The sequence below is a fragment of the Epinephelus moara genome, chromosome 3 (assembly GCF_006386435.1).
Source record: "Epinephelus moara isolate mb chromosome 3, YSFRI_EMoa_1.0, whole genome shotgun sequence".
In the NCBI taxonomy this organism is placed as follows: domain Eukaryota; kingdom Metazoa; phylum Chordata; class Actinopteri; order Perciformes; family Serranidae; genus Epinephelus; species Epinephelus moara.
Window position 1 is genome coordinate 38,512,079 of NC_065508.1, and position 12,562 is coordinate 38,524,640.

Sequence of the window (12,562 nt, forward strand, 5' to 3'; positions counted from 1 at the left end):
AGTCCATGGCAGCAACAGTCATGTTTACAACAACAGAGTCACTATTTAAAACCCAATAATATCTCACTGGAATATAAATATTCCTCCTGACATCACAATACTGAGTGAAGAAAGTCACGTTATCTCAGCATGAAGACAAACATCAGTATCAGTCATTCATCCTGCTCTCTGTCCCTCCTCTACTGCGGACACTCACAGTCTGCAGGTCGGCTGCCTCAGGTACATGTTCAGATAAGGTGTTAGCCTACATACAGACAGCTTTCATTTTAGTTTTAAGTCTATAACACTTTGCTGTTAGCACCGTGAGTGCGATGTGCTTGTGTCGACCACGATCATAAATCATAATAGCGGCGAATGAGAGACTGTGGACAGAGTGGATTGAAATATGGCTTTCTACATGCTGATCACATGTATTGATAAAGTACTGGCTTGGCTGGCAGAGGTTTTATTGCACTTACTCACAGTAACAAGTGTAGTTGTCGTTAACTAGAGTCATCTTGAAATTATATTCCCTTCATCTGCACCGCGGCCCCACCGCTGCACAATGATGATAGGCTACATGAAACCGAAACTTTAAAAAGTGTCACAGATAATGGCGGAGCTTACTATTATTACTGTGTTGATTAAACTTGCCTTGGGTTGTTTAATACTGGGTCTCGGTACCGATCCCTGCCCAGGCGTTCGATGAAGTCTCCTGGTTGGCCGGTGATAGACTGGTGTCAAACTGTCGTTACAGCCTGTCTGAGCGGTTCATGCCAGGCTCGAATCAAACCCTCCACTGGTGATGTATGCATCGTCTCATCTGATGTTGCTCAATAAAAGTCCAGAATGTCATCGCATTCTTTTTCTCAATAGACGCAGGTGTGGTGCAAAGCCGTGTTGACAGGAAAGAGGCAAAATCACCTGGGGCAGTGCGGGCGGGGCATCAAGGCCACTGTGGCCTTAGGGCAGACATTTTTTTCAAGGGCACAGGGCCAAATGAGGAGGGCACGAGAGCCGTGGCCCTCGTGGCCCTCGTGAAATTCCTGCCCTGTGAGCCTCCATAATAACATTTCTGCAAATGGTAGAACCATTAGCTACACATTAGCAAGACAGCAGGAGAATGTCAACAGTGTATCTTAGCAACTCATGTGCTGCTTGGCAATAGACCAAATCACAATGTTAATTTATAACAACTTCCGAGACAATCCTTTTATCTCGTTCATGAAATCAAACAGCGCTGAGCTGACACGACTTCAGTTAATTTGTTTTAAGTCATCTAAAAAGGCCAACAAAGAAAATTTTGTGTACACTGTATTTTAAATATTTTCTCAGCTTTACCTTGTCATCAGACAGCCTACTCTGCCAGGGAACTGAAGCCATTAAATCCAAGCCACCAGACTCCATAGACAAAAACATTTCATGTAATTTTACTTAGCACAACACTGGCTGCCTTGATCAGTTAATGTGTAAGGTAAAGCAAAGCAAATATTCAAATATAGCGTACGCTTACATAAACTCCGAGTTGGCTAAAATATGTTTTGCGCAGGCCTGTCCACAGCAGTACATTGCTCAGCCTCCGTGCCAGTAGATTTGGTTTATCAAAGACACTAGCAAAACAAAATAGCACATAAAATAAGCTCAGCAGAAATGCCAAATAGGTCAGGCCACAGTGTTTATTGCAGCATAGTATCAAGATATTTTTGTGCAGCAATATCGTATCGTCACGCAGTGCTGAGTATTGGATTTTTTATTATATAAATTATTGATAGTACAAATACTAATTAAACTTTAAGTAGCCTACTAGAATAATATAATAAATTACTTTTTGAGTCCACTGGGTACATTTTGCTGTGAAAATGGCAAAGGGTGAGATGAACAGACTCAAACTTTATCTTGTTACACAAAACAGATGTTAACAAAGTTTTCCTTTGGGTGCATAATTTACAGGTGAAAAAAGTAATAAAATGCAATATATCTTAATATATTTTATTGCAATACTCAGCATATCGCAACATATTTAAAATCACAATAATGTTGTATCATGACTTAAGTATTATGATAATATTGTATCGCGGATCCTCTGGTGAACCATGCCCCTAGTCTATAGCCATATTTGCTGAGCATTCACATGAGCATGCATCACTAATACAAGGCATACTTAAGACTAGGTTTAAGTTTGGTTGGTGCAACCAACTTAAAGTCCGTTCTAAAGACTGGTCTTAATAAAATCCGACTTATCTGTTAGGACCAGGCTTAGTAAAGACCTTGGTTGGTGCAACCCACTTGTGGTGACCATCTTCCACCACAAACAGTTGCTGCACTGTAATATTCTAAAGTACTTTTCTGCTTCATTGTGCTAATGTTGTACTGAAGAGCAGTCTCTGTTTGCACCATCTGCAAGCACAATATCAAATGTGTTAATACACAGCAGCTGCTACAGTTTTCTTTTCATTGGCAAAGGTTAGTTGATCAAAAGGAAACACCACTAATTTTACAGCTGGAAGCCTGGACGTTTACTTGTCACAAGGAGTCGTGCTTAGCCTGTGATAAAAGTGCATTGACAAACTAGTGTAAACTAGCATAGCTACTACCTAGTCATCATTTGCAGCCATTCTAGCCTTTTTTTTTAGCAGCCGCAAGTTTTAGGATGATAGCCTACATTAATAAATTGCTAGCCATTTGCAAACATAATAGTTTTATAAGGTAATGAAGCAAGTGAGGCAGTAGGCAGTTATGAGAAGTCAGTGGGTAGAAAATAATTATTTTCTACCTCTATTTTCTTCGTTTGTAATGAAACAGACTTACAGTGTTGACAGACACCTTCTTTTTAGGCTTCTTTTGCTAATGTCACTTGAGTATTGAGTAATGCTTGCTGTACACTGCAAATGAATCATATTTTTTGTTTGCTGTGGCTTGTTGCAACTTAAAAAAAACTGCCTGATTTGCTTTTAATTACTGCAAACTGTGTTGCAATTCTATACAATACTAATGTTATCAGATATACACTATCATTAATGTGACAGTGTACTAGTTTGGTAGGGCATACCTTGATGTGCTTCATCATTTTTTTGCTGACAGGTTATTATACAAGACACGCACTACATGGCATCAATAACCGTGACTTTTTAACATTACATTCAATGTGACATTTGAGAAGTTAACCATTAGCTAGTAAAACTGATTATTCAATGGTTTCATATTGTGATAGTTTCACAAAATGTCCCTGGGGCTGTCACACCACCCTCCACAGGTGGAGGTACTCTTTTTATTAGATTTGTGTACCTCCTTCTTTTAGCATGTACATGGTACATGGCGTCCATCAGCACCACTATCAAAAACCTAGCAATTTTAACCCACAAATGTTGACATTTGTTATAGTTAGAATTAGGATGGAGCTGAAGTTGCTGAAATGATTGCACAGCCTCCTTCACTACGCAGCAAGAGGTCTGCACATGAAATTGGTTTACAGAGTCACATGACCACTTGTTGTTTTTCAGCACAAGCCTCTCTACCATTTGATTTGTATTTCTGATCTGTACTTTCCCAACTCTATAGTCTGTTTTGCTGTTTTAGTGGATGCATATTTGTTAAAGGAAGAGTCTGATCTGGTCCTATTCTCTATTTTCTTGATGTTGACAAATCTCATGAGAAGACCAAAGCCAACAGTGATTGTATCTACTATCAAGTATTGTGTGTATCAGCATGTATACCTTCTTCCTCTGTGCCACAGAGCTGCATTGTTGTCCAAATACTATTAAAAACACATCAGTGAGCCACACTGTTGCACTGGGTGGCATGTGCCATACCACGAACACACACAGTGTAGTTTATTTTTACTCAATCCTACATACACTGACCTGCTGCCCCAGATACTCATGAAAGCACCAAATGTGTATAAATCTACTACAGTAAATAGTCCCCAACAAAAGCAAATCTCTCCTGTTTGAGCAACCTGGTCTCATTCTGAAGTCGAAAGCCAGCATTTGGTCAGTGACTTCCGGCTTTAGACATTGAAGAAAAAAGCTGTCTTTTCACATTGGCATGATATGTGGCCAGTTGCTGCCTGGCAGCATCAGGGGTGAACGTGGCGGGACAACAACGAAAGTTAGGGCGCCGAAGGTCCGAGTATGGCTGGAGGGAGGGGTGGTGGATGGGTTCAACAACTAGTGACTTTCACCCGGGAAGCCTGTGTTTGCTTCCAAGTGCTTTTGTTGCCTAAACCCAACTATGTCTGTGTGTAGGCAAAGGGTAACCATGTGTGTTTGTTGCTGAGAGAAAAAAATGTCAATTTGCGGTGTTGTACCAACGTAGTGCATTTATGAAAGAGACTGTATACAAACTGTACATTTCACGTGAAAACGGAAGTGTATTTTGTGAGGAGGAGATAATGCACGTAAAAGGCTGAGGTTGACACGGCATCCCAAAACGTTAATAACCAAAACACCCACGGTATCTTGCACATCGTATCTTGACGTGGAAAGTCCATGACCAAACGTCAATATGTGACAAGGTCGGAGTGAGAAAGTGTTGGTTTGTGCTAAAAACTACGATGACCAGCTGTTTTAAGAAATGACAGTCTTTTTTAAATAGGTATACTATCATAACTAAACTATATATGTCACCTGTTTTTAAAGATTAAGTAGGAACTAGTGGGCTTGGTTCTGAGAGCCACTGACAGGCAGAGGTAAGCAGTGAGCAGTGGACCAATGCATTGTAGGTTCTGGTCTTATCATGACATTTGTTGACACATAATAACAGAAGTTTAGGATACCTCCAGCCTTATTTTTGTATGGGATTGGAGAGTGACAGAATACAATGAACTAAATTATGTATGTACAATCCAAAGTATGAGTAACTGTTAACTGTCTGTTACAATTCAGATTGGTTGTATTCTGAATACAGTTACTGTCTTCAAACATAGATTACTTGAAAATAATACTTTATTAAATTTTGTTTTATTTGTTCTAACACTCTATCCTAAATGAAAATGACGCGAGCGAGCATGAGTTTGATTGTATTGTTTTCTATTGGACTGTCCTAACTTGCTGCGAGTGATGCAGCACTACTGTTTTAAACTTTTGTCGGACAAGCTGTTTCTATTAATTCCTGTCACTAGCTTTGAAAGCTCTGCAGTGGAAGAAAAACAGCTGATTCATGAAGTTGAAATGATGAATTCTCTATATGACACCTCTCATTTCACTGCAAAAACCTAAATAAGATGGCAGCTGGCTGGAGGGGGCTCACTAGGAAGCAAAAAGTTTCTTGTAATGACCATCGGTAATAACAGCCTACCTGCATTTGGGTGTATTTTTTTTTGTCATTGCTAGTGAATATCACAATATAAAACATGTATTTTCTGATTAAAAAGCACCCTTTCCCCGTTAAAGGTTTTTTTGGGGGGAGTTGCTGTGAGGGTCCAAAGGACAGAGGGACATTGTATGCTGTTAAGCCCTCTGAGGCAAATTGTTATTTGTGATATTGGGCTTTATAGATAAAATTGATTGAAACTGATTGAATTGAAACGTAGAGAGAAAGTAATGTCCCATCTTTTAAGAGGATACACCTCCAGTCGAGTTTACAGCTGATAGCTACATTGTTTGTTTACATGATGCAACAGAATTGCACATTTTCACACAGATTTTGTGTGGACAGAGAGTGCCGCTCGCTTGCTGTTAGGACACAGTGCAAAATTCATATAAGGCATGAATTTCCCATGAATAGATTTTTTTTAAGTGTGTGCAGTGCATCTGCCACATGACAGTGTCAGAGGACATGCACAGCCAGGACGCTGTCATGTGTTTTTGACATGAGAATGAAAGACCCAGAAAAATTAGCTCAGCGTGACGATTTTGAAATATTTCAAAAGTAATCCACAGTATTTAGAATACATCACTTAATTTGAGTAATCTAATGGAATATGCTACCAATTACATAGAGATTACGTATTTAGTAATCTGTAGTGGAATATCTTTTAAATGTAACCCTCCTAACACTGTCAGTTAACACCCCTAAAATGACAGTGTTTGACTAAAGATCATATGTAACTTCTGGATTTTGTATCAGGAAAAGTAAAATATAAGGTAAAAATATTTGAATATGACACAGACATCAGATCCTACTGCATATTACTGCAGTCCTAAATGATACTGATTGCAAAAATAATTCCAAAATTCCAAAGTATCCTGTTTCTGTCTACATTTACAGGTTAGTGGTAAAAAAAGTATCATTTGACTGTCTTGCAGAGTATCAGGCCCAGGTGCATGACAATCAGCATTTTAATGGATTACTTCTCTGTTCTAACTGCTAGAAAGACTGTATGATGAGCATGCTGTGTTTACTGTTTTTTTTTTTTTTCAAAGACAGCAACAGTGTCTGTTCAACTGTTGTGAACTTGTGGTCAGGGAGTCATGTAATGTAAAAGTTGTCCAGGAGACTGTTTCTGATTGACTGGATATAAATAGCATGCCCCAAGAGTTCCCCACATTTAAAATCAGTGTTTGCATTTTAGAAAAGCGTGCCATATGGCAACAACGTGACATGATGAATATATTTAGCACTGATTTCCAACAAAAACATTCCAGCTCAATTTGTAGTGTGAATAATTACTTTAAAAATCTGCTGATGCGATGACAGTAATTATGGGTGATACTTTATGTGTGGCATGCTAACAGTCTGAATGAATCAGACAAAGGATTTGGACAAGCTAAGGCAGAGGTGCTCATCACAGAAAAGCTCAGGCAGCAAGATGCAAGTACTGAAACTTTCTTACTTCAGAATCAAGATGGAGTCATTGGTCTCTTAGGGAGAGCTGAAGGCTGGGATGTGTGCTTTCAGGGCCACTGACACATTTCTCTCCCCTCCTGCCAACAAGAGGATGAGCCAACTCTTAGTGCAACTCAAAGCCCAGGGCTTTTATTATGAAATTTGTCACCCTCAAGGAAAGACACAAGACAAAAGCCGATGCAAGTAATTTAGGAAGTAAAAAGTGTTGAGAATAAAAATGTAACATTTGGATACTTTCATGTACCCTTTATGGTGTCTCATCTGAGATAAACGTTGTAATCATGTCATGGTTTCTGCCTTAGGATAAAGTGATCTGGAAGCAGCACTGTCAAGACCTTTCTAGATGCAGAGATCTTTAACTAGAGGTTGCTGTACCAAGCGAAGAAGGACCTAATCAACCAGTGATGAATTCAGAAAAAGTGAAAAAGCAATGATCGCTCAAGGCAATATGTCTTCTAAGGATGTGTTGCGTCACTAAAGACAACAGATAATTTGTTGCATTGGGTTAGGGCCAAGTAAGTTCCAATAAGTCAGACGAGGGTAAAATCACTGTCTGCAAGCCCCAGTTTTTTTATGTCCACCTCCAGTGTAATTAGATTTTGCACACATATTAGTTCCAACCTCTTCATATTTTATATTTTGTGCCTGTTCATTCATCCTGGCTTTATATGCATACACAAGATATGATATCCTTTTACCATTTCGCCAGCATAGACACTATTAGTAGAAACAATGGGAAATAACGCCGTCTGATTCATGTTTAAACTGACACACAGGGATGGCATGCCAATTTACACTGGTTACATGCATTGTGTCTTTTCAAAATGAACTTCCATTTTCACAGGAAATGTATAGTTTCTGCTTGTTAAATGCATACAGTCTCTTACCAAAATAAACTTAGAACGTAGGCAAAACACTTTGTTTTTAGGTTTATTTCCTTAGGGGCAGACAACAAAAACATATGGTTAGGTTGAGAAGAAAACATCATGGTTTGACTTAAAATAAGTGTGTTTCTCACCAGCGTATTGTAACATATGACATATGTCACATGGAATATGTTTCTAGCATAGTATGCTCATAGTGCCATATTATCCCACCAGAACACTGCGCTCTGAGAATGCAGGGTTACCCGTGGTCCCTAAAGTCTCCAAAAGTAGATCAGGAGCCAGAGCCTTCAGCTATCAGGCTCCTCTCCTGTGGAATCATCTTCCTGTTGCGGTCCAGGAGGCAGACACCGTCTCCACATTTAAGACTAGACTTAAGACTTTCCTCTTTGATAAAGCTTATAGTTAGGGCCGGCTCAGGCTTGCCTTGTACCAGCCCCTAGTTAGGCTGACTTAAGTCTAGTCTGCCGGAGGACCCCCTATAATACACCAAGCACCTTCTCTCCTTCTCTCTCTCTCTCTCTCTCTCACTCTCTCTCTCTCTCTCTCTGTCTCTCTCTCTCTCTCTCTCCTTTGCTAACACTCATGTCCTGTTCCTGCATCTCGCTAACTCAGCCGTACTGCATGTCACTAACTCGTCTTCTTTTCCGGAGCCCTTGTGCTCCACAGTCTGGCAGGTTAACTTATATCGCAGCAGTGCCTGGATAGTGTGACGTGTGTGGTTGTGCTGCTGTGGTGGTCCTGCTTGATGCCTCCTGCTGCTGCTGTTATCATTAGTCATACATCTACTGCTATTATACACATATGATTATTGTCACATATGTATACTATCATATATTAATATATATACTTTCAACATATTGTACCACAATATCCGTAATTATAATTATCATAGTATTACCTTCATTAATGTTGTTGTAAGCTACTGTCATTACCGTCTGTCCTGCATCTCTCTCTCTCTCTCTCTCTCTCTGTCTCTCTCTCTTTCTGTCTCATTGTGTCATGCGGATTACTATTAATTTATTATGTTGATTTGTTCTGTACGTAATCTATTGCACGTCTGTCCGTCCTGGAAGAGGGATCCCTCCTCAGTTGCTCTTCCTGAGGTTTCTACCATTTTTTCCCCTGTTAAAGGGTTTTTTTGGGGGAGTTTTTCCTTATCCGCTGTGAGGGTCCTAAGGACAGAGGGATGTCGTGTGCTGTAAAGCCCTGTGAGGCAAATTGTGATTTGTGATATTGGGCTTTATAGATAAAATTGATTGATTGATTGATTGACATACTAGCACACAACACTGTTATTAAAATATCTCAATTGACTTTTGTTTTCATATGGGACACAAACACTGGGCTCCTGGGTGAAAGTCTGGAGTTTGTTTTATCCATCCAACAACTGCATAACATGGCAGTAACAATCATTTATCATCTCTGTTATATGGCAGCTGATCTCATCCTCCTGATCTCATCCTCTTGAAGCTCCTGAATCTCATTGTTTTCACAATTTGAGGACATTTTCAGCTGCTGTTCTTCTTTGAGTTAGCCACCAACTCCTACTTACTGCTTTTTAAATCTCCCTGGTCAGTCACACCCATAACACGTTATCAAAATGTCCTCTGTCCCACCCATGATCCCGTCCTGTCGACTGTACTGTTTATACAGACACTGTTTCAGTGCTGTACCTTTCTGTTGGAGTAGGCTTTATCACATTTTCCCATTCCTTATGTGTTGTAAGAAAATGTCTCAATTATGAATATCTTAGGAATGTGAACTCTTGTCTTACTTGTTCAAATGACCTAAGCTCCCCATTGTAAAGAATTTCATGCAAATATCTCTTTCCATATTCAGACCACTTTTTAAAGCCTGCATCTATTTGTGCTGGTGTAAAATCCCCAAGATAACCCACAATGGCCACTGATAAGATTTGTGAAGTTAGCTCTCCAGATTTTTAGGGTTACTCTAGTCAATTCCCCCATTTCAGTATATTTTAGGGAAACATCCAAGAAGGGTTGTGCCTTAAGGGGCATTAGACAGAGGCCCCTTTCATTATCAAACCAATCAAACAATTATCAAATATTATCATATGGGTATGTGGGTGTACACATATGTATACACTGAAGAATTATGTATGTTTAGATTGTATATATTCATGTATTTAAATATATAAAGCTAGCAGGTGAAGTTGATTAAGATATACACGGATATTAATATTTATTTTTGTAAGGCAAATATAATTGGTAATATATATCATACATTTAGACTGGTTTATATTTGTAAGTCATGGCTAATTGTTAATTTTTATTATATACTAAGACAGGTTTATGTTTCGTAAGATAGATATTTGGTAATTAATGTTATATATCTACATTGGTCATTTTTGTGTGACAAAGTTAAATGGTAATAAACACTGCATATTTAGAAAAGTCTAAGGTATACGTTTATCAGCATAAGGAAGCTGTCTGTTTCATTTCACTCAATGACTTTATGGAGAAGGGGTGGGATTTAATAAGTTAATACTGACTCCCATTCCCTTTTGGATGTATAAATCAAAGTAACTATACATTGACAGTTTGATATTAATTTTGAACATGTAAGAAAACATAAACATACAATCAAGCAGACAGAAAGGAAGTAATATTTACAAATAATGAAATATCATATCATATTATATCATATCGTATTGTATTCTATCGTATGTATCATATGATATCGTACTGTATCAGACCATCATTTATATAAAAAATCCTTAATCCATGATACTTGAGGTCTCAGTTGTGGGGCCCAGAAGTAATACCTGAAGTCTGGAAGTCCCAGCCCCCATTCAGTTTATTGTAGTGTTTTTAGTTTTTTGGAGATTTCAAAAGGCAGCATCTGGAATAGATAAAGTCACCATAAAAATCTAAAGGCTTTAGGCTTTAGGCTGTCACTTTGTCACTTCAGGAATGACAGGCAGGTGCAGCACAGCAAGAAGCGCAAACTGTACTTCTGTTCAAAACTGTAAAACATTTCATTTATAGCCTGCTGTTGTCTGTTTTTCAGCAGGATTTTTGGTTTATTTTGGTCAATTTAATTTAGAATCGGGTTTAATGTTCTTCTTGCTTATGTCTGTTATCAAGGAAACTATGGCAGTAAGGGGGTGATCACACAGAAATGAGACACTAGTGACGTGGACGCTTCAAAGACGCTTGAAATGCTGGAAGCGCTTATTCAATGCGTGCTAGCTACTGGCGTCTGACGCTCAAAAAGTTGAAAATATTTTAACCTTCCAGTGTCTACGCGCATCTAAAAACGCGCATCTACAAAAACGTGCGTCTAAAAAGACGCCGGAAAAACGGCTGTCTAAAAAGACGCTTGAATGCCGGTCAGACGCGCCGTATCATAGGAAAACAATGGTTTTACTGGCCATAGGAAAACAATGGTTTTACTGGCGTCGCATTTCTAGCGTTTCATCTCGGTGTGATCGCTCCCTAAGATCAGTTACAGGTCAGGTTTTGCCCAATTGGAGATTACTACTGCTTTTCCTGCTATGCCTGAACTGACCTAGTGGTTTTTCAGATCTATTATTAGTCATGTTTATGACATGAAGCCAATCAGGTCTGACTTTGACTAATTTCCCTGGATTAATTGTAGCATTTCCTGAGTTCTGATAAATGGCTAGGAGAACAGATTTGTGTGTCGGCCAGTCATATAATTTGTTAGTCAGTTGAATTAGAAATGGAAATGTCAATGATGAGGTAGAGTGGTGCCTCTTAGACACAGGATTACCATATCAGTTAGTCCTCCCAGTTACATTTTTTTTTTCCAATTAATGGAGAAAATGTGATACTTTCCTCTGACTGAAATGTTTGCCTTATTGAGATTTATGCCATCTGTTAAGTCATCTAAGAAAATTGAGAGACATTTCCTCTTCATTTCAACCAACAAGCAGTAAAATGTTTAAGAGAGCGAGGCAGGAAGGCTGATACAAAAAGGAGAGTGTTTTAAAAATCATGCAAGCAAGTATAAAGGACTTGCTGTTGCATCACCTGTTTCCACGGCTCGGCCCCTTTACCATGGCAACGGAATGCCAGTTGGGTCGTCAATGTGGGTGTAGAAAGGAGCCTAGAGGAGGAACAAGCGTGTGTTTAGTCTATTAGAGCTGCAAAGCAAGGACGGGCTCCGTATTACAACCCTGAAAGAGTTACATCATTGAAGAGGAATCCTTCTCCCCCCCTGTGGCTCGCTAACCAAGCACGGCTCTTTCTTTCAGCTGTTTCTCTGTTGATTGTGTAAATGGAGGAAGCAAGGAATAGCTTGGTAATTGGGTCCCTTTGTGAAATGTCAAGGAACATTTTTCATTGCCAAGACATCTTAATATAAATGTAGCTTGTCCAACCCTCAGCAAATCCCTCAAATCTGCTCGCCAAGAACCCTCTCAGAGCACATTACAGTAACCGATCACTGGTTTTTGTCCTCTTCCTCCTTTCTCATCACAGGAACAACAGAACGTGTCTGTCTGATACAGGGTACAGTCGAAGCCCTCAATGGTGTCCACAACTTCATAGCGGAGAAAGTCCGCGAGATGCCCCAGAGCGCCCAGAAACCCGAACCAGTCAGCATATTGCAGCCACAGACCACTGTCAACCCCGACCGTGTCAAACAGGTGAGACACTTTGCAGTCAGTAAGGTCATGAGGATGTGTGATCACTATGTGGGGGGAACAGTTCACTTCCAGGACACCTTGTTTATTAGTCACCAGTCTGACTTGTTCTCTGGGCCATGACCCAGTCTGGTAGGGTCAGGAAAATGTGAGGGTATGTGGTTATTTTTACCTACAGTCTTTCATAGCTAGACAGAGCCGGGTGGCAGCTGCAGCCTAAACCCCTGGGATTAACAAATTGCTGAGTAAAGTGGGGGCTGGTATAGTACTCTGACTCAGT

The 12,562-nt window shown here is 39.6% G+C and overlaps 1 protein-coding gene across 2 annotated transcripts in view; it reads left to right on the plus strand.

The window, feature by feature from the left end:
• nova1 (NOVA alternative splicing regulator 1) overlaps positions 1–12,562 on the plus strand; it is a 32,670-nt gene that overhangs the window by 14,510 nt on the left and 5,598 nt on the right. For both annotated transcript variants that reach the window (XM_050035755.1, XM_050035765.1), the window contains exon 3: positions 12,119–12,285. In XM_050035755.1, the coding sequence (XP_049891712.1) occupies positions 12,119–12,285 (167 nt within the window). The remainder of the gene's footprint in view (positions 1–12,118; positions 12,286–12,562) is intronic.